Source organism: Boleophthalmus pectinirostris, unplaced genomic scaffold (genome assembly GCF_026225935.1).
Source record: "Boleophthalmus pectinirostris isolate CB_2022bp ecotype Guang Dong unplaced genomic scaffold, ASM2622593v1 HiC_scaffold_13, whole genome shotgun sequence".
Taxonomy (NCBI): domain Eukaryota; kingdom Metazoa; phylum Chordata; class Actinopteri; order Gobiiformes; family Gobiidae; genus Boleophthalmus; species Boleophthalmus pectinirostris.
This window is the reverse complement of record NW_026571036.1, coordinates 6,714,308-6,737,703: the sequence shown is the minus strand read 5'-3', so window position 1 is coordinate 6,737,703 and position 23,396 is coordinate 6,714,308. Positions and strand designations below refer to the sequence as shown.

The window sequence follows — 23,396 nt, the reverse complement described above, 5'->3', positions numbered from 1 at the left end:
TCTAAACCAAGTCTAAACCAGGTCTAAACCAGGTCTAAACCAGGTCTAAACCCAGGTCTAAACCAGGTCTAAAACCAGGTCTAAACCAGGTCTAAACTAGGTCTAAACCAGGTCTAAACCAAGTCTAAACCAGGTTTAAACCAGGTCTAAACCAAGTCTAAACCAGGTCTAAACTAGGTCTAAACCAAGTCTAACCAGGTCTAAACTAGGTCTAAACCAGGTCTAAACCAGGTCTAAACCAGGTCTAAACCAGGTCTAAACCAGGTCTAAACCAGGTCTAAACCAGGTCTAAACCAAGTCTAAACCAGGTCTAAACTAGGTCTAAACCAGGTCTAAACCAGGTCTAAACCAGGTCTAAACCAGGTCTAAACCAGGTCTAAACCAGGTCTAAACCAGGTCTAAACCAGTCTAAACCAGTCTAAACCAGGTCTAAAACCAAGGTCTAAACCAGGTTAAACCAGGTCTAAACCAAAACTAGGTCTAAACCAGGTCTAAACCAGGTCTAAACCAGGTCTAAACGCAGGTCTAAACCAGGTCTAAACCAGGTCTAAACCAGGTCTAAACCAGGTCTAAACCAGGTCTAAACCAGGTCTAAACTAGGTCTAAACCAGGACTAAACCAGGACTGAACAAGGACTAAACCAGGTTTAAAGCCAGGTCTAAACCAGGTCTAAACCAGGTCTAAACCACAACTAAACCAGGACTAAAACAGGACTAAAGCACTACTAAAACCAGGACTAAAACTGTATCCTGTATCACTACGTGACATCACAAGGTGGTACAGAGTGTTTTCTGTTTGAGAGAAGAACTCTGAATATGCAGGATTTGTGTATTAAACATGTGTGAATGAAACAAACCAGGTCAGAGGTGGGACCAAGTCGTCGTTTTGCAAGTCTCAAGTCTCTGACCTCAAGTCCAAGTCAAGTCCCAAGTCTAATACAGGCAAGTCCAAGTCGAATCTCGAGTCACTGGCCCATAAGTCCAGGTCAAGTCCAAGTCGTCTGCTTTGAGCTTCAAGTCATTTCAAGTCTTTAAACCAAAAAGTACCAAATATAGCTTAGATTTTTGCAATTTATTTGACTTTTAAACCAAACTGTACTTAAAAAATCATAATATAATTTATATATGAGTATTCATAAAGTATGTAAGAGTTGTAGAAACTTACATGCTCTATATTTTTTTCCTTTTTTAAATGTCTTGACAAGGATTTAGAGTGAATCATTACGGTCAGAATAGAAAAAATTCAGATTTAAAAGTGCTTCTCAAGTCTGGATCAAGTCCCAAGTCCTTCAAGTCCAAGTTGAGTCCCAAGTTTTAGTCCATTTTATCAAGTCAAGTCTCAAGTCCTAAAAATAGAGACTCGAGTCCAAGGCATGACTTGCAAGCCCCCACCTCTGATGGACCCTTCAACAAATGCGCTCATGTCCTTTTCTCAGACGGGCAACTGCAAGTATCAAGAAATATTCAATAGAAAATCCATGTTAATAAAAAATAATAATTTCCTCGTTTGATACGGTGCTTTTCAGGACACACAAACCGCTCACTCGTGGCTCTGCCCACTGCCGCGCTGTTAACCTTCAATAAATCCAATGATCTCATCCAAATCTAGTATTAAAAAGATTTGTCATATAATTTCTGTTTAATGAACAACATAAATCTCAGCGTCTCTGTGTTGTAAAAAAGCAATGCATCACCAAGTCAACCTTATGTGGGGAAAATACTACAAACTACAAACATATTTTAGTTTTTAATATTTAAATATCAGACACACTTTTTACGGTAACCCCTTTAACTCATAATAAATAACTACACCTTACTTTAGCCTTAATAAAGCATGAACAAAGACTTAATTAATAATGATTCACGTTTTCTAAATGTTTAATAAAGCATAATTTGTCTTCACTTTAGAAAAGCTCTGAAAAAGACTTAACTAACAGATAACAGCTGCCTGAATTATCATGGCAGTGCATTATTAGTAAATCATTCTCTCATAGCTTATTAATGATTAATAAATGCTCAAATGGTTAGTCCATGAGTAATTAAGTATGAAATAATTATGAGTAACTATTTACTTTTCATTGTTCTCGTGGTTTGGGAGCATTTCTGCTAAAAACAAGAACTCCCTGAATCAGTTGGTTAAAGGTTGTATGGAGGATTTTTTTTTTGTTTTTTTTGTTTCAAATTGTCAATGATAGATTATAGAGGTGCAGTAGCCTTGTAATTATGATGACCAAAAAAAAGAGAATAAAAATTCATCAACTCTGGACGTGGTGGGGCTAAACATTTGCCAATAGATAACGACACTGCCTCGTTATCTGTGAGCTGACAGGCTGTCAATCAATCTCCTTACGTTTCTGCGCGCCGCCGTTACGTGGTTTACATACGCCTGTCACGCAGTCCACAGACGCTGTTTACTCCACCAACGCAACAGTTCTTAGCGGCTTTTTTTGACCTATATCTTCCTCGCAGTTCGCACAAAGTTTGTTGCGAAAGAATGGCAATGGTCCACAAATTAAAGACTCCTGGACAGAAAACTTCTGCTTATTATGAAAACGTACTTTATTTCCAAGAGCTAGTCAAACGTTTTTTCAGGACACGAAAGCGATATCCTATGTCTGAAAACGTAATTTTCAAGGCAAAGAAAGAGTCCGCTTGCTGCTGCGTGTTGTAGCTAGTTCATTCGCACGGAATCTCCATGCAACCTTCTCTGCACCCCTTTCCTGCTCCTGTCCCCTGCTGCCCGATCCGCTCTTCTTCCTGCTCCTCCTCACTTCTCGTCCGCGAACGAAATGTCCGCGCACCCGCTCCCCCCGCTCCTCACTTCTCCGTCTTGCCTAACCAACACTGTAGTTAGTTGTTTACAAGTCATGTGCAGCACCGGCTGTAAACAAACCTGTTTCTGGCGTAAGAGGAGGCGGGAGGAGGAGGCGTTTCTACGTAGGAGCTGTAGGGGAGGGGGGGTGGTTTCACGCATGCGCAACATTTGAAAAAGGACAAACAGTCGCTGGATTTCTCGTTCCTTGGAANAAGTCGAATCTCGAGTCACTGGCCCATAAGTCCAGGTCAAGTCCAAGTCGTCTGCTTTGAGCTTCAAGTCATTTCAAGTCTTTAAACCAAAAAGTACCAAATATAGCTTAGATTTTTGCAATTTATTTGACTTTTAAACCAAACTGTACTTAAAAAATCATAGTAAATTTATATATGAGTATTCATAAAGTATGTAAGAGTTGTAGAAACTTACATGCTCTATATTTTTTCCTTTTTTAAATGTCTTGACAAGGATTTAGAGTGAATCATTACGGTCAGAATAGAAAAAATTCAGATTTAAAAGTGCTTCTCAAGTCTTCTCAAGTCTGGATCAAGTCCCAAGTCATTGACCTTCAAGTCCAAGTTGAGTCCCAAGTTTTAGTCCATTTTATCAAGTCAAGTCTCAAGTCCTAAAAATAGAGACTCGAGTCCAAGGCATGACTTGCAAGCCCCCACCTCTGATGGACCCTTCAACAAATGCGCTCAAGTCCTTTTCTCAGACGGGGCAACTGCAAGTATCAAGAATATTCAATCGAAAATCCATGTTAATAAAAAATAATAATTTCCTCGTTTGATACGGTGCTTTTCAGGACACACAAACCGCTCACTCGTGGCTCTGCCCACTGCCGCGCTGTTAACCTTCAATAAATCCAATGATCTCATCCAAATCTAGTATTAAAAAGATTTGTCATATAATTTCTGTTTAATGAACAACATAAATCTCAACGTCTCTGTGTTGTAAAAAAGCAATGCATCACCAAGTCAACCTTATGTGGGGAAAATACTACAAACTACAAACATATTTTAGTTTTTAATATTGGTCTGTAAATATCAGACACCATCAGTGAACAGGCACAATTACAATTCTACGTAAAAATATACACACAGATATTGGATATAAATTGCCCCTCTCATAGAAATAACTCAAAAGACAAAGGTAACACTTTATAATAACTACACCTTATTTAGCCTTAATAAAGCATGAACAAAGACTTAATTAATAATGATTCACGTTTTCTAAATGTTTAATAAAGCATAATTTGTCTTCACTTTAGAAAAGCTCTGAAAAAGACTTGACTAACAGATAACAGCTGCCTGAATTATCATGGCAGTGCATTATTAGTAAATCATTCTCTCATAGCTTATTAATGATTAATAAATGCTCAAATGGTTAGTCCATGAGTAATTAAGTATGAAATAATTATGAGTAACTATTTACTTTTCATTGGTCTCGTGATTTGGGAGCATTTCTGCTAAAAACAAGAACTCCCTGAATCAGTTGGTTAAAGGTTGTATGGAGGATTTAATTTTTTGTTTTTTTTGTTTCAAGTTGTCAATGATAGATTATAGAGGTGCAGTAGCCTTGTAATTATGATGACCAAAAAAAAGAGAATAAAAATTCATCAACTCTGGACGTGGTGGGGCTAAACATTTGCCAATAGATAACGACACTGCCTCGTTATCTGTGAGCTGACAGGCTGTCAATCAAACTCCTTACGTTTCTGCGCGCCGCCGGTACGTGGTTTACGTACGCCTGTCACGCAGTCCACAGACGCACAGACGCTGTTTACTCCACCAACGCAACAGTTCTTAGCGGCTTTTTTTGACCTATATCTTCCTCGCAGTTCGCACAAAGTTTGTTGCAATGGCGACAAGAATCCAGGAGCAGTTCGCCGCAAAAGAAAGTCCGTTTTTGAGGTCGCTGAAAGAAGAAGACAAGGGGAAAAGCAGCGAAGCCAAACTAAGGTGATTCTTGTAGATTCATTCCAGCGATGGCGCGACTGAAGCAGACGCAGGGTCTAAAGACTGACGCATTGGTCCACAAATTACTCCTGGACAGGAAACTTCTGCTTATTATGAAAACGTACTTTATTTCCAAGAGCTAGTCAAACGTTTTTCAGGACACGAAAGCGATATCCTATGTCTGAAAACGTAATTTTCAAGGCAAAGAAAGAGTCCGCTTGCTGCTGCGTGTTGTAGCTAGTTCATTCGCACGGAATCTCCGCGCAACCTTCTCTGCACCCCTTTCCTGCTCCTGTCCCCGCTCCCGCTCCGCTCTTCTCCCTGCTCCTCACTTCTCGTCCGCGAACGAAATGTCCGCACACCCGCTCCCCCCGCTCCTCACTTCTCCGTCTTGCCTAACCAACACTGTAGTTAGTTGTTTACAAGTCATGTGCAGCACCGGCTGTAAACAAACCTGTTTCTGGCGTAAGGAGGAGGCGGGAGGAGGCGTTTCTACGTAGGAGCTGTAGGGGAGGGGGGGTGGTTTCACGCATGCGCAACATTTGAAAAAGGACAAACAGTCGCTGGATTTCTCGTTCCTTGGAAAATCCTCTATACAACCTTTAAATGTGTGAGTGAGGTGATTGTTCATCCTCAGAGCCGCTGGACTCTCGGTACTCGAGACTCTTACAGACAACGTCCCAGAGTATTTTAAGAGACGTGCAACATCCACTAAACTCAGAGTTTCAGCTGCTTCCCTCTGGTCAGAGGTTTTTAGTCCCAAGATCTAGAACAAATCGTTTTAAAAGGAGCTTCTATCGTACTTATGAATAAATTGTCTATTTATCTAAGGTTGTGTGTTTTTAACATATTTAATATTTAATGTGATTTTAGCCAAGCGTGATGGATGAATTTAATTGGTTGTTTATGGAACAAACCATTCTGCCCTGGAGCACTGTAACACTTTATTTTGTAATTGTGATTTTATGTGTGTTTTGTGGATGAATGAAATGTGAAATGTGGAACCTGCCTCTTAAATCTGCAAAGCAAATTTACCTACAGGTACGAATAAAGCGACCGAACCGAACCGAACTTACAGCACAGGCAAATGAAGTGCGAGTGCTAAATAAGGTAGTAATTAAGTAGTTACTAAGCGTGAATCATTATTAATTAAGCCTTTGTTCATGCTTTATTAAGGCTAAATAAGGTGTAGTTAAAGGTTGTATAGAGGATTTTTTAAGGGAAGTGAAATACAGCCAACGTCCTTTTTCAAATATTGTGCCCGCGTGACACCACCTTCCTCCTCCACAGCTCCTCAGTAGAAACATCTCCTCCCGCCTCTTTACTCTAGAAATCACGCTTGTTTACATCCAGCGCATCTTCAGAATTACTGTTGAAGTGACCCGTCTAGAAATAATTTAGCGACCGACGCGTCAGTTTTTAGACCCTTTGTCTGCTTCAGTCGCGCCATCGCTGGAAGAGATCTCCAAGAATCACCTCAGGTTAGCTTCTCTCATTTTCCCCTTCTCTTCTTCTTTCAGCGACCTCAAAAATGGACTTTCTTTTGCGGCGAACTGGTCGTGGATTCTCGTCCGCCGTCGCAACAAACTTTGTGCGAACTGCGAGGAAGCGACAGTTTGAAAAAGCCTCTAAGAACCGCTGCATAAACCACGTAATCCCAGCGCGCCGACGAGTCAGTTACACTAGAAACGTAGGGAGTTTGATTGACAACCCAACAGCCAATAGAAAATGAGGTAGCCTTGTTTTCTATTGGCTGATGTTTATCTGGCCTCTACGTCCACAGTTGATAGATTTTCGTTTTTTTTTATTTGGTCATCATAATTACAAGGCTGCTGCGTCTCTGTAATGGTATTTTAAACTTTCATTGACAATTTGAAAAAAAAAAAAAATCCTCCATACAACCTTTAATATAAAGTGTTACCCACTATTTAATAACTACACCTTAATCAGCCTTAATGAAAAATGAACAAAGACTTAATTCATGGTGAACAGTTTTTAAGAATGATTCTGATGTAGGCGCTGATGTAGGTAAACGCGCGCAAATCAAATACAGCTTTTCCTGAGAACAGCTGCAATTCTGATTTATTCTTCATCGCAAAAACACTGGACATGATGTCAGATTTATAATTTGGTGTTTTGGTTCTCAAGATGATTTTTCAATCAGAAAGCAGAAGGAGCCTCACACGAGTCTCTCATTTGCGTTGCCAGTTCCAAAGCTGAAATCCAGTTGGTTTCTCTCTGATCTGAACGGTCACCACCTAAACCCCAGCACCTGCAGACACTCATGAGTCAGTGCTAGTGCAGCCTGTGCAGCTCAGGGAGGGAATTCAGGAGGTTCTGAGCTTTCACATGAGGCCTGACCATAAACTGAGAATGAGAAAAAGTTGTATGTGTCTATCTGCAGGTTAAGGCTCTGGAACTCCATTTGTGATTGTAATATATATATTTTTTAATAACAGGCTTCATCCCCTAACTCCCAACACTAACCCCTTAATTAAAGATCCAATATTACTATAGGTGAGTTTCATTGTTGACAAAAGCGAGCGTTGCATGCTGGGAATGATTTTGGTCGGCGGCAATAAACACTAATTCAACATGACGGACGGAGCGAGAAAGTACGTAAAGGGTATTGATCCCGGTTATTTATCCACTTTAACGGCAGAGGACCCAAGACCATTTGACCAGAAATTGGTCATAAGCATCGATGGACGACAAATCACCCTTTTCAACCCCGACAAAGCCTGGACCAAACCAAATTTCTGGTCGGAATCGCCAACTACCTGGACAACTACTTATCCATGCGTTTGTCTCCAGTAGGTTAGATACTGTAATGTTCTGCTCACTGGTCTCTCCAAACGAGCTGTGAGACGCTGCAGAACATCCAGAACATCCAGAACATCCAGAACATCCAGAACATCCAGAACGCTGCAGCTCGGGTCCTGACTCGAACTAGGAAGTACGAGCACATAAGTCCTGTGCTCAGGTCTCTGCACTGGCTCCTGTGCCTCAGAGAATAGACTTTAAAGCAGCTCTGCTTGTACAAGTGTCTCCATGGCCGAGCACCAAAGTCCATCTGTGACATGTTAGTGTCATATGAACCATCTCACACTCTGAGGAGCTCAGGGACCGGCCTCCTGCTGGTGCCCAGAGTCACGACTAAACAAGGGGAGTCAGAGTTTCAGGTTCATGCAGCTAAAACCTGGAACAGTCTGAACATGTGAGACAGACTCTTCTGTGACGCTGTTTAAATCCAGACTCAAAACATTTCTGTTTAACTGTGCAAATAACTGAAAGGTTTTCATTCCGCACTCTTCTCTCCAATTTATGTCTCTCTTTTTTAATTTTAATCTTTATGATTATTTGTGTTTTGATTTGTTTTTATGATGATTTTAATGTATTTCTTATTCTGTAAAGCACTTTGAATTACTTTGTGTACTTGCCTTGCTAAATATTCACTTTGGTGATATCCACAATGACTTGGTGGAAACTCCTGGGCCATTCACAGCAGAAAAGATGAAAACCTCCAAGAGTCTCGATGTGTTGTTGAACTTGTTGGAGTCCACGGTTTGTTAGGATCTTCTACGTTTGCTCTGCGGATGTTTGAAAGTCGTTTAATTCACCGTTAGTGGATCTTTTCACTCAGAATATGAAAAAGACATTTTCCTTCTTCTGTCGTGCTTCTATTTGTGCATCCGATAATGCAGCAGGAATTTACCATTATCGGGGATAAATACGCGAGGTTACGCACTGTGTTTGACGCTACCGTGTTTCTTGCCTCCGACCAAAATATTTCCCAGCAGCAACGCGGGCTTTTAATAACAATGACGTCAGCTGAAACTCGCCTATTTTCTGATCTATTTTATAATGTTTCCTGATCACAAACAAACCTGGAGTCATGTTTCATTTCATTCACACATGTTTAAGACATAAAAATCCGCATATTTAAGCTGAGTTTTGCTCCACTGTGTTTTAAGACTCCATTCTCCAAGACACGTTCACTAGAATCATTTTGATCATTTGAGCCCTGGAATTGTCAGTCTGTTTTGAACAAAAGGTAAAAAGGAGATGTTAACCTTGAAAGGCAACAGGACATGACACTGTGAGGTGGAACAAAGTGTTTTCAGCTGTGGAGATGTGGACAGACTAATAACACAGAGAGACTCAAACACACTGTTGGGCAAGTGACTTTAAAACTGTAATGTGGGATTTATTTATTACAATATTATTGTGTTTAAAATGTAAAACATGAAACGACTGTTGCAGCAGTTTAAATTAATCTCAACAAAATAACAGTTGCTGATCGTCAAATAACAAATATCAGTGAGTGAAGATGAACCAGGACTAAACCAGGACTAAACCAGGGGACTAAACCAGGACTAAACCAGGTAAACCAGGTCTAAACCAGGACTAAACCAGGACTAAACCAGGACTAAACCAGGACTAAACTAAACCAGGACTAAACCAGGACTAAACCAGGACTAAACCAGGACTAAACTAAACCAGGACTAAACCAGGACTAAACCAGGATCTGAACCAGGACTAAACCAGTAAACCAGGACTAAACCAGGACTAAACCAGACCAGGTAAACTAAACCAGGACTAAACCAGGTCTAAACCAGGACTAAACCAGGACTAAACCAGGACTAAACCAGTCTGAACCAGGACTAAAACCAGGTCTAAACCAAGACTAAACCAGGTCTAAACCAGGACTAAACCAGGTCTAAACCAGGACTAAACCAGGACTAAACCAGGACTAAACCAGGACTAAACCAGGTAAACCAGGACTAAACCAGGACTAAACCAGGACTAAACCAGGACTAAACCAGGTCTAAACCAGGACTAAACCAGGACTAAACCAGACCAGGTCTAAACCAGGTCTAAACCAGACTAAACCAGGACTGAACCAGGACTAAACCAGGTCTAAACCAAGACTAAACCAGGACTAAACCAGGACTAAACAGGACTAAACCAGGTCTAAACCAGGACTAAACCAGGACTAAACCAGGACTAAACCAGGACTAAACCAGGACTAAATCCAGGACTAAACCAGGACTAAAACCAGGACTAAACCAGGTCTAAACCAGGTCTAAACCAGGACTAAACCAGGACTAAACCAGGACTAAACCAGGACTAAACCAGGACTAAACCAGGACTAAAACCAGGTCTAAACCAGGACTAAACCAGGACTAAACAAGAACTAAACCAGGACTAAACCAAGTCTAAACCAGGTCTAAACCAGGACTAAACCAGAACTGAACCAGGACTAAACAAGAACTAAACCAGGACTGAACCAGGACTAAACCAGGACTAAACCAGGACTAAACCAGGACTAAACCAGGACTAAACCAGGACTAAACCAGGACTAAACCAGGACTAAACCAGGTCTAAAACCAGGTCTAACCAGGAACCAGAACCAGAAACCAGGTCTAAACCAGGACTGAACCAGGACTAAACCAGGTCTAAACCAGGACCAAACCAGGACTAATCTTGGACTAGGACTTGGAATCTAGGGAACCCTGAGCCCGTGGATCAGTGTGTCCACAAATCATCGATCATTCTTCATAAACCGTTTCTTCAGGAGTGATTCTTATACAAATCATTTATTATTATTATTTATTATCTCTCTCTCTCTATCAAACACTTCCAGATCAGACGTTTCGGACCTGTTGCTCGCGCTGGGACTCCGCGTGCTTTCGTTCACGTGGTCGTTCCCGCAGCGAGCGCCGTTCTTTCCTCGTTTTTTCCACCGGCCTTGGAAGTGGTCTGGTTCTAATGACGGTGATGTCATTAAGGTCCACTGATGCAGAGGCCAGCCGTGAAGGGAAGAAACGGCTAACTCAATTCTCCTCTTCTCCCCGATCTGCTCAGAGCGCCCTCGACCTTGGAGCTTAATTACATTTTGTTGTGAAAAAGTACACCCCCCGTGCCCCTCATGTGGAAAACCCAACGAGCAAAACATTACCTAATTTTGGTGTCTGGGCTAAAAAAAGTGAAAACATACAGCTGCCTGCAATTAGTTCCAATGTGGCAGCGTTCGGCCGCAGATCAGAGCGACTTTTGCACGAGATTAATCGCTCGACGTTACTTTTCTAAACAATTTCCGATCTATCAGCAAGAATTTTGGCCCAGCTGAGTTTCAGATGCGTTGTAAACTCACGGTGTGGCCCAGTCCAAATTGTTTAGATTATCCGCTCCCAGCTCCCGCTCCCAGCTCCTTTTTCTTTCTGGGCTACGTGGGGTCAGCGCTGTCCGACGCAAACAGGTTTTAAACAGCTTGTACGTGATTTTTTTCCCACGTATTTGAGCAAAAATAAGTCGGCTATGTGTTCTCTGTGTCTAATTATAAAGCGTGTTATTGTTGGAGAAACAAACACGAGCGTTTAAATCAGGAGTCACCAAACTTTTTTTCTCTGGTGGCCGCGTTATCGCTCCTGACGACGCAGATTATGTTCTTTGAAAACCTCCACACTTTTATTACGTATCAAACTAACTGCACGGTCCAACACTGAACAAAAAAATAATGGGTCGTCCACTGTTCTTTGAAAACTCGTCGTTCTCTGGCAACGTTTCGTACTTTAACTTCGCCATTTTGCCTTTTGTCCTTACATCGACTGTCACTGTTTGATCTGGAGTTTGTCAGGTGATGAAAATTCGGCGGCAAATGTAAATACGTCATATAATTAATTAAATATAAATATAAATACTTCATGGCAAAAGAGAAATTCAGTTTGTCAAATGGACAAAAGTTTATTTGGTTGAATAAGTTTTAAATAAGCTCAATGTATTCGACCAAAATAAACTTTTGTCCAGTCGACAAACTGAATTTCTCCTTTGCCATGGATTCTACCTGGACGACACACACATAAATACTTCAAGGCAAGGCAAGGCAAGTTTATTTGTATAGCACAATTCATACACAAAGTAATTCAAAGTGCTTTACAGAATAAGAAATACATTAAAATCATAATAAAAACAAATCAAAAGAAGAGTGCGGAATGAAAACCTTTCAGTTATATGCACAGTTAAACAGAAATGTTTTGAGCCTGGATTTAAACAGCGTCACAGAAGAGTCTGTCTCACATGTTCAGACTGTTCCAGGTTTTAGCTGCATGAACCTGAAACTCTGACTCCCCTTGTTTAGTCGTGACTCTGGGCACCAGCAGGAGTTGGTCCCTGAGCTCCTCAGAGTGTGAGATGTTCATATGACACTAACATGTCACAGATGGACTTTGGTGCTCGGCCATGGAGACACTTGTACAAGCAGAGCTGCTTTAAAGTTTATTCTCTGAGGCACAGGAGCCAGTGCAGAGACCTGAGCACAGGACTTATGTGCTCGTACTTCATACTTCATTCAAAATATAATTTTTCAATTGAAAAAATGAACAAAATACAAGATGCAGATGTGTTATTATTTGCTAAAAAGTCATTAAAAAAAAAAATAGACCATGACAACTTTTGAGGATCGCCTCATAGGACCAGTTCAATTGGTCGGGGGCAGAGGTGCTTGGGGGTCGGTCAAAAGGGCATGTAGGGCCAGAATCAGCCCGCTGGCCTTAGTTTGGTGACCCCTGCTTTAAAGTAAACTAGTTTGGCGTTTCATGTTTTTAAGGAAACTGGGATGGCAGTAAAAGGGGTGGAGTTGGATCAGTATTTACGTCCTCCCATAAAATGTATAATGCGTAACAGTTGCTTTTGTTTTGCTTGTAGCTCAGTTTTATTTCATATTTTGTACTACACATTGCATTTATTCAATGATGGATGAAGTACTCAGATTTGTTATTTAAGTAAAAGTACAGATACAGAGGCAAAAAGTTACTCAAATCAAAGTAAAATTGTCTAATGAAAAGTACCTAATTTTGAAGAAAAAGTTTGTTTATTTTCTTCAGTTCATTAACATAATCATACATCATATTACAATGATTTAACATAAAAAATATGGCAGTTAATGAATATCACTAAGTAAAAGTATTTCACACAGATTTTGATCAAGTGTCATTAATTTGTTAAACTGTTAAATGTAGTGATATTTATTCAAAACAATACAGATTTTTGTGTTAATACAGTGAATTTTCTGATGAATTGTGTACATTTATTTTTGTTTCCTGAAAGCTGAAGCTTAAACTCAGGATGTTACCCTGGTTTAAAATGAACTAATTTTGTTTTTTTATGCCTTTAAGAAATCTGGGATGACAGTAAAAGGGGTGGGGTTGAATAAGTATTTACGTCCTGTCATAAAAAGTATAATATGTAACAGTTGCTTTTGTTTGCTTTTGTAGCTCAAAGTTTTATTTCATATTTTGGACTGTACATTGCATTTATCCAGTGGTGAATGAAGTACTCAGATTTATTAAAAGTACAGATACAGAGGCAAAAAGTGACTCAAATCCAAAGTTAAATTGTCATATGAAGAATGTAATTTAGAACAGAACATATACAGTAATTTAATAGATTTTAAAAAGAAATTTAAAAGAAAAAGTATTTCACACAGATTTTGATGAAGTGTTGCTAAAATGTTAAATACTAATTCAAAACGATACCGATTTTTATGTCAATACGAATACATTTCTGAATTTTCTCAAGAATTAAGTACATTTATTTTTGTTTCCTGAAAGCCGAAGCTTAAACTCAGGATGTTACTGTAAACATGAGAAAAACAACCCCTAAAGTCATATGAAAAGTACTTTTTGCTTTTCAGTCCAGTTAAAAAATGTAGTGTAGTAGAAAGTACAGATAAATGCGTTCAAATGTAAGGCAAGGCAAGGCAAGTTTATTTGTACAGCACAATTCGTACACAAAGTAATTCAAAGTGCTTTACAGAATAAGAAATACATTAAAATCATAATAAAAACAAATCAAAACATAAATAATCATGAAGATTAAAATTAAAAAAGAGAGACATAAATTGGAGAGAAGAGTGCGGAATGAAAACCTTTCAGTTATTTGCACAGTTAAACAGAAATGTTTTGAGTCTGGATTTAAACAGCGTCACAGAAGAGTCTGTCTCACATGTTCAGACTGTTCCAGGTTTTAGCTGCATGAACCTGAAACTCTGACTCCCCTTGTTTAGTCGTGACTCTGGGCACCAGCAGGAGGCCGGTCCCTGAGGTCCTCAGAGTGTGAGATGTTCATATGACACTAACATGTCACAGATGGACTTTGGTGCTCGGCCATGGAGACACTTGTACAAGCAGAGCTGCTTTAAAGTCTATTCTCTGAGGCACAGGAGCCAGTGCAGAGACCTGAGCACAGGACTTATGTGCTCGTACTTCCTAGTTCGAGTCAGGACCCGAGCTGCAGCGTTCTGGATGTTCTGGATGTTCTGGATGTTCTGGATGTTCTGCAGCGTCTCACAGCTCGTTTGGAGAGACCAGTGAGCAGAACATTACAGTATCTAACCTACTGGAGACAAACACATGGATAAGTTTCTCCAAGTCTGATTTAGACAGTAAACCTTTGATTTTTGCTATGTTTTTTAGATGGTAAAAGGCTGCAGATGTTATTGATTTGATGTGGCTGTTAAAGTTCAAGTCTGAGTCCATTATTACCCCGAGATTTCTTGCCTGATTTGAAGGTTTTAGAGCGAGAGACTGGAGGTGACTGCTGACACTGTCCCTTTGTTTCTGTGGACCAAACACTATGACTTCAGTCTTGTCAGAGTTTAGCTGGAGAAAGTTGTTTTGCATCCACACACTGATCTGTTGGATGCAGTGACCAAGTGACTCCACTGGTCCATAGTCTCCTGCTGCCAGAGAGACGTAGATCTGTAAATGCAGTGAAATAAAAGTAAAAAGTACCCATTTTAAAATGTAATTAATCGAGAATACCTAAAAATTTGACTTGAGCACAGGACTTTACATCTTGGTTTCCTTCCACCGCTGCATTTATGTAATTTTTCTATGCATGTTTTACCCATTAATTCATTTTTTTTTTAATACTACGTTAATAAATTTGTGTTTTCAGATGAGCTGATGACCCTGCTCCCCACCACCCCCACAGTCCCCAGCACCGTGACCCCCAGACCCACCAACAAAGGGCCCACCAACGAGTTCGACCTCAGCGGCAAGAAGCGCTTCACAGGTACGATCGACTCCACACTGTCCGCAAGCTGTTTTCTTCCCTCTTATTTATCTTCATCTATTTTATCTTGATATTTCATTCATTTATTTATTGGTTTTGTTTGTTTTACTGTTTATTTTTATTTGATTTTATGAGAGAGGGGAGGTTTTGGGGGGAAGAGAGAGAGAAAAAAAAAAGGAAGCCATGTATTTGAGATGTGTAAATGTGTACAGATATATTGTATTAAACAGCTCTCGAGGTCAAAATAAGTCCGCTGTGTGCTGTCTGCATCGAATTCTAAAGCGGGATATTGCCAGAGACTCAGGAAGTGCGCTGTTAGCTTGCTAGTTGTTGTTGTTTAGACAGTAAAACGCCGCTCTGCTCTCTGAGAGTTGCGAAAGGCGCTTAGAAACTGAACAATGAGTGAATGATCAGGATGTTTTGAATGAAAGTGAGGAAAAACTTCGGATCAGAGTCCTATACCTGCAAATAGTTTCTGGAACGGGCGGGTTTTAACGTTCTGGAATTTTACGGGCGGGTAGCGATTACACACGGGCAGGTCAGGTGAATTAAATGAACGATGAACGGGAGATTTCACGGTCTTTTCCTGGAACGATGGACCAGGCTGAGAGAATAACTTTAGTGTTTTTATTACATAAAACCATCAGCGGAGGTGATCGGCTTAGACCTGGTTAAGACCTGGTTTGGTCCTGGTTTAGTCCTGATTTAGACCTGGTTTAGTCCTGGTTTAGTCCTGATTTAGACCTGATTTAGACCTGGTGTAGTCCTGGTGTAGTCCTGGTGTAGTCCTGGTTTAGACCTGGTGTAGTCCTGGTTTAGACCTGGTTCGGTACTGGTGTAATCCTGGTGTAGTCCTGGTTTAGACCTGGTTCGGTACTGGTGTAATCCTGGTGTAGTCCAGGTTTAGACCTGATTTAGACCTGATTTAGACCTGGTTCAGTCCTGGTGTATTCCTGGTGTAATCCTGGTGTAGTCCTGATGTAGTCCTGGTTTAGACCTGGTTCGGTCCTGGTGTAGTCCTGGTGTAGTCCTGGTGTAGTCCTGGTTTAGACCTGGTGTAGTCCTGGTTTAGACCTGGTGTAGTCCTGGTTCAGTCCTGGTGTAGTCCTGGTTTAGACCTGGTGTAGTCCTGGTTTAGACCTGGTGTAGTCCTGGTTTAGTCCTGGTGTAGTCCTGGTTTAGACCTGGTGTAGTCCTGGTTTAGACCTGGTGTAGTCCTGGTTTAGACCTGGTGTAATCCTGGTGTAGTCCTGCTTTAGACCTGGTGTAGTCCTGGTGTAGTCCTGGTGTAGTCCTGGTGTAGTCCTGGTTCAGTCCTGGTGTAGTCCTGGTGTAGTCCTGCTTTAGACCTGGTGTAGTCCTGGTTTAGTCCTGGTGTAGTCCTGGTTTAGTCCTGGTCCAGTCCCAGTGTAGTACTGGCGATCAGCTCTGTGGTTGCGGCATGTATACATTTATAATCCACTAATGACACGGCGTTGGTTTAGTCCTGGTTTAGACCTGGTTTAGACTTGGTTCAGTCCTGGTGATCGGCTCTGCGGTTGCGGTGTGTATATATTTATAATCCTCTAATAACATGACGTAGGTTCAGTCCTGGTTCAGTCCTGGTTTAGTCCTGGTTTAGACCTGGTTTAGACTTGGTTCAGTCCTGGTGATCGGCTCTGCGGTTGCGGTGTGTATATATTTATAATCCTCTAATAACATGACGTAGGTTCAGTCCTGGTTCAGTCCTGGTTTAGTCCTGGTTAAGTCCTGGTTTATAACTGGTTTCCATGTCCATGTTTTTCACATTTTTAAGACGATAAAAATTAAGTACAGCGCCTTTAACTAGAAACTACTCAGTAAAGATTAAGTATAGATTTTCAAAACCAAAAACTGCATTGATTCACTCGCTTATAGAACTTGCCCAGTCAGATGCCCAAAGTGTGTCTCCAGAACTGCTTGTGGCACGAACTCATCTCATAAAACATATTTCTAGTTATTCACCCGGGGCTCAGACTGATTATCCAGACTGAGAACGCTTCTGTAAACAGTTGGTAGGTGGAGCCTCAATAAAAAAAAATCAGAAAAACAAACAAATGATCCTACGTGGGTACACAGAGTAAGATAAATTCCTCGTGCTCCAAGCCAATTCCAGTTGCAAATGACTTCTGGATGACTTCTGGAAACATCTTGATTGTGAAAACAGAGTCCCGATGGCCACTGATAGAACCTTCTCCGCACTATCGCACTATAGAAATCAAGAAGCAATTTGCAAAGAAAAGTTGAAAAATGTGTTGGAAAATTACAACAAACAGAGAGTTCTAAACACACTGATGACATGAGGCTATAGGGAGAATTCTGTCCCAAAAGTTTGACACAATATACACCCAAAAAACACAATTTTCTGATACTTTAAAGGTTCCTTGTGATGTCATGTGGCTCCACTGTGTTTTTAAACTCCATCCGCCTTCACTAGAATCATTTGGAGATGTTCACAGACTAGGAAAGAGTTACTGAAACATGTGCAAATGAAACAAAATAAAACTCCAGGTATGTTTTTTGATGAGTTAACAACATTATAACATGGTTTAAAGCTCACAGGAGGGTCCGGTCAAGAGGTAACGGAGGGAAACAGGGGCAGATTTTTTACATTCAAATGTCTCTTATTCAGAAACTAGAGGGACTATTGAAATAAGTAAAGTATCAGAATGTAGGAAAGAGTTACACTCCAACAGGGTAAAGTTAAACCTGTGATATTCTTTCAAGTTGTTGACAAAAAATTTAAAAAACTCATGTCGGTAACGGAGGGAATGAAATATGCAGCACTTTTTGGGCAATAAATCCAAACAGTGATAACTCTTGGTTCTCACTTACATATCCTTAACAAACTGGTTTGAATATTTGCTTCATATAGTTTTCTACCATATGGTACAAGATTAGGTTGAAAAACCTCTTACTTTTTGAGTAATGAGATTTTTTATTAAGAAAAGTCATGGTAACGGAGGGAAAAGTAACGGAGGGAAAATTGTGCAAACAAGTAGAAGGTGCAGGATTTTACATAATTTTCTTCCGAATATACTTTAATATTACTTCAAAATGAAAGGAAACTATTTCTATAAAATATGTCAGTCCTTCCAAGCAAATTTTTATCATTTTAAATACATAAAAAAAAAAATAAAATCATGTACCTTCATCAACAGTTCAAAGATGGAATAACACAAGATATGATGAAATACATCCATTTATTTACATGATTTGCAGGTCTTTGAAATTTGGGAAATAATTTTTGTTCCATGTTTCATACATGGTCTGTTTAAAATGTATGTAACTTTAGAACCAAAAATGGTACAGAAAAAAGGTCAACAGTTTCATAAACTAGAGTACATATGTATCTGTTCAATACATTTTTATATCAGATGCATTAACTTGAATTTTTGGCCTTGCTGTTTACTTCTGCTTGACTGGGCCCAAGAGTCATTTTCGGGTAAATATGATTTCGACAAAATAAAGGTGTTTTCTTATATTTGCATTATCAAATTATAATCTCTGTGTACATTAGAGGAGTTTTGGCCCAGTGTACTACCATATTTTTGTAAGTCTCACCAGCCAAAAAATGTGTAATGAAGAATTTAAAAAGATAAGTCACACTTTTTGGAGGAAATTTCTTTTATAAAATCAGAGACCAGGAACCGACATTTCATCTCAAAAGTCAAGTTCTGGTAAAAACAATAGAAGAGAGAACAACAGACTGTTAACGTCACATATGAACAGTTCTTCAGATAAACTATAACATAAACAACAGAACAAGTTTAACAAACTCTCCATCTCACTCCAAATCACTAAATCCATTCAATTCTTCATCCTCGGTGTCACCTGAAACTCCGCGACCTCCAGGGTAAGATAAGCACCGCTTCCTCTTCTGTGTCGCTGTCATCAGACTCAGCATCAGTTCCAGTTAGAATTATTCCGGCCGGTCCTTCTAGTGCATTGTGTTTTTGTGCCACCTATCTTGATTAAATGTGAAAGTGGTGTGTGATTGGTGGTTTTTGGAGACACTGTTGACAAAGACTGATGTTAATGAATAAGACCAACACCTACTTTACAATGCAAAAAAAAGGTCCAGGCTTTGTCGATCCATCCAACAAGTTTCTCACTCACTCCAAACTTTCTTTCTGCTGCTCGGTTACCATTTTCGGCTGAATATTTCACGACTTGCATCTTATAATCTGCAATATATGATTTTCGTTTTGGGGGCATTTGTGTTTAGTCTTCTCAGTCCCTTTTATAAGTTTGTTTAAATTTTCAATTTTCAGTGGTACAGAAGTAATGGTGCGATCGACTGACGTGATACAGAAAGGACAGAGGCTCTTTTTGCAGGAGACATGTGCAGTAGAGCGAGAAGTGACAGTGGTACAGGAGGAACAGGAGCAGCAGATACTGACACACAAGACTAGAGCCTCTCATGGCTGTCGGTGTGAAAATGTTAATATATAAGCTGCACCGGAGTATAAGGCTACGTTCAGTCTGCAGGGCTTAATGCTCAATTCTGATTTTTTTGTGAAATTCAATGTTTTTGCGAGGTTGTTCACATTTCCAATTAAATGCAACTTGTGTGTGATCTTCTGTGATCCTGTGAATGTTAAACGACCCGAAAGTGTCCCGCATGTGACACTGGAGACACGACACGTCAACCACAGCGAGCGTTCTGTTCTGTCCAAACATGGACACGAGCATTGAACACCTGGAGATTTTAAAGTTCCTCTCGTACCGGAGCCAGAACATGAACAACTTACTTGTTTTAAGGAGGAGATTGAGAAGGAGAAGGACGAGGTTTTTGGTCGTGGTGTTTTGTGGGGCAGCGGCAGCGACGTCCGTTGAAAGGAACGTGTGGATGTGGAGACGGAGCCAAGAGTGGTGAGTGGTGATGTGCTTCACTTCAGTGACACGGAGTTCATTAACAATTTTCGCCTACTTCAGCGCAGAATAGTGACGTTTGTGGCTTGTCGGATGAATGCGCTTTGACCGTTCACACTGAAGTCGCATGTCAAAAGATCAGATATGTATCGGTTTCAGGAGCACATATCCAAGTGTCCTGGGTCACATTTGAAAAAAATCTGATCTGTGTCGTTCAGACTGTCATTAAAAGATCAGATACAGGTCACATAGGGGCCAAAAAATCAGATTTGGGTCACTTCAGGCTGCAGTCTGAATGCAGACTAAGTCACAGAACCACCCAAACCATTAAAAAAGTGCGACTTACAGTCCAAAAAATACTGTACATGATTGCTGTTATAAAATCCCCCAGTGCAATGTCATGATTCAGAAAGTAAAATTAGAAACAGAGAAAATGTCCAAACTTTGAAAAAAAACCCAGTGTGAAATCTTAAATGGAACGATGTTAACGGTGTTGTAAAATTTAGTAGCCCGTCCTGCCGTAAGCACTTTGAAACCCCCTGACTACCTGTCCTCATGGAAAGTCAAGAGTTCTCATATCACTTTTCATTCAAGAAAAACAGCTGTAAAACGCGCCTTCCTCAAACAGTATAAAACAAATTGCTCAGTGACTTATTAATGGTGTGTCTCTCATTTTACTCCAAATATTCATGGAAAACTGGAATATTTGCCTTGTTTGTCTCCAAATTCCTTTCACTTTCTTACACCTTAAAGGGCCAATTTTACGCCGTTTTCTGATCTATGTTATAATATCGTTTCCTCATCACAAACAGACCTGGAGTTGTGTTTTGTTTCATTCACACGTGTTTAACACACAAACCCTGCATATTTAGCCTGAGTTCTTCTCTTCTCAAACAGAAAACACTCTGTTCCACCTTGTGATGTCATATGGTAATACAGGAAGTGCTCATCTGTGTTTTTAAACTCCATATTTCAGCCCTAGAACTTGTATATAGTGGAGATATATTTTTATTACTTTTAGGGTTGTCCTGATCCGATCACGACGGCGCCGATTTCAGATCACGTGCGGACTTGATCCAGACTCGGCCATTATGATCTGATCAAGTATCGGATAAATAATATACGTATATAATACACAGCGCACACAGGACACAACAGTTTTGTTTTGTTTTTAACTGAGGACTCGGGGCGTCCAGTTAGAGCGACTCTCTGCCCCAGCGCCTGCTGTACTAGCGGTGCACTCACGCTGGGACTTTTGTGTCGTGCCGTCCTCAGGCGCTGTTACCTGTGGTCCTGTGGCCTGTGTTCACACCTGCACGGCCGATGGCGTCGTCGCACGGCTCTGTTTGTTTGCATGTTGCTCAACAGAGCTGGCGCTTTTGGCGGGGAGGGTGGGAAAAGCGGCATGAAGTGTCTATTGAGCGGTGGAACCAATGTTGTGGTGCGCACTCTGTGATGGGTTTGTGGATGTGCTGGTGGTGCGGGGGAGAGAGGCTGAGCGGCTTCTGTCATCTCATTTTTATTTGGTAAGATTTTGTATTATTTGGATATCGTAGACAAGCCTAAATGTACATTGTAACATGGCTTAAAGCTCACAAGAGTCAGTTTTGCGTAATATAGGCATTAAAATAGACATTTTGAGTTTTGGAGATATAGAGAGACTAATAATAAAGGGTTACAAAAACACAGCTCCAGGTATGTTTTTAAGGAGGAAACAACATTATAACATGACTATAGAGTAAATTTTGTATACCGTATTTTTCAGACTATAAGACGCACTTAAAATCCTTTAGTTTTCTCAAAAATCAACTGTGAGCCTTATGTTTTAATTCTGATAGTGCTTACTGACCTCGAACCAATTTTATGTGGTACACGGCGCTCAAAAATCTGTCAAAATGTTTTAGTACGACTTTGGTAAGTTACAAAGCTGCACTGCTTGATGGATTTTCGGAGCATTACAGCGACTGTAGTCAGGAGCCTCATGGAGTAAAGGGTGGACTATAGTTTTTCTGTTTTTTTCAGCACTTATAGTTTATGCAAATTCATAATTTCTGTAAAATGTAAATAAATGTGTGCAAAGCTGCATCAAACACATTGTTACTCAATGTATATTTGAGTTGTCCTCGTAGGAAATTTAAAAAACAAACTTAAATGATCCACCCACATTCACATTCATAATCTACATTCACCAAGACAGGGAGGCGACGCCGGGCGAATTACGCCAATGGATCTTGAACTCCTGGGCTAAGGATCAGTCTCAAGTGTCGTCCATTTTTTTCGCTTAATGCACCTATAATCCAGTGCGTATTATGTATGAAAACAGACAAGAGAATTCAACATTATTGATATTGTGCCTCATAGTCCAAAAAATACGGTCATATAGAAGCTTTTATTCTGCCACTACTTTGGGCGAAAAAAGTGTAAGATTTAAGCTGCTGTTTCCTTCACGTGTTTTACAATATGTGATTTCGATCGTAAAATATCATAACAATAAATCCCCGTCCACAGAGGAGCGATCAAACCGGAATTGTCGCGCAACAGCAGGGGTCACTGAGGACACGGGTTTTAAAAGTTCTTGTTTTTACTGTTGCTTCGTGCTTATCTTGGCTCCTCTTCCCCCCACCTCATCATCTGAACGCACGCACCGCCAGCTCTGCACTTGGGTGAAATGAAAACACGAGAGTGGGCCTACCGGAGGTCAGGGGTCCCAGCGCTCTAATAGTGTTCAATGGAGCTTTCTGTTTGGCTTCAGATGTGAAATAATGTTAGTGTGAGACGGCGAGAGAGGAGGTGGCTGCACACATGGACGCCGCTGGGTTTGGGAATGTTCAGTGGAAGAGTTGGTGCTACGTGTTGATCTTGGGTTTTGACGGATTGACTCTAAATATAAACTCAAAAGTGGACTTATCTGACACGTTTTCACATTTGGATTTGCTCTATCGGACTCTATCGATCTATTTGGAAAAGCTCTATCAGACTTTAATCTGAGCTTTATTTAAAACAGTTGGACCAGAAACAACAGACTTAGACTTGGAACTACAACAGGTATTTCCACTTAGCATTATCCAACAGTTTTTCAGTTAATCACTATCACCTTTTTGTTAAAAATCAAACACAGGATCCTTCAAATGAGCCTTTTAAATCCATTTGTTTTGTTTGTTTTTCTTCTTTTGAGTCTTGACAGTGTCTTGTGTTTTTAAAGTACAGGGGTCTCCAACCTTTTTCCTCTGGTGAGCCACCATTATAAAACAAAAATGCCAGATAGCTTCTCATTTTAGCGGCCACAAGAAATTGAGACAATTACCGTATTTTTCAGACTAGAAGGCACACTTAAAATTCTTTAATATTCTCAAAAGTCAACTGTGCGCTTTATAATCTGGTGTGCCTTATGTATTAATTCTGGTTGTGCTTACTGACCTTGAGCCGATTTTATGTGGTACATGGTGCTCAAAAATCTGCCAAAATGTTTTAGTACGACTTTGGTAAACTACGAAGCCACACCACTTGATGGATTGTTGGAGCATTAAGGCTAATGTAGTCAGGAGCCTCGAGGAGTTAGTCCGACAGAAGCTGACCTCAGCTGTTTTTTCAGAGCTTAAAGCAGGGGTGTCCAAACTTTTTTCATCAAGGGCCACATATCTGAACAGAGACAAAGCA

The 23,396-nt window shown here is 40.4% G+C and overlaps 1 protein-coding gene across 1 annotated transcript in view; it reads left to right on the top strand.

The window, feature by feature from the left end:
• The window catches only part of fndc1 (fibronectin type III domain containing 1), a 181,549-nt gene that overhangs the window by 87,100 nt on the left and 71,053 nt on the right, over positions 1 to 23,396 (top strand). The window contains exon 16 of the mRNA XM_055149766.1: positions 14,730 to 14,846. Coding sequence (XP_055005741.1) covers positions 14,730 to 14,846 — 117 coding nt within the window. The remainder of the gene's footprint in view (positions 1 to 14,729; positions 14,847 to 23,396) is intronic.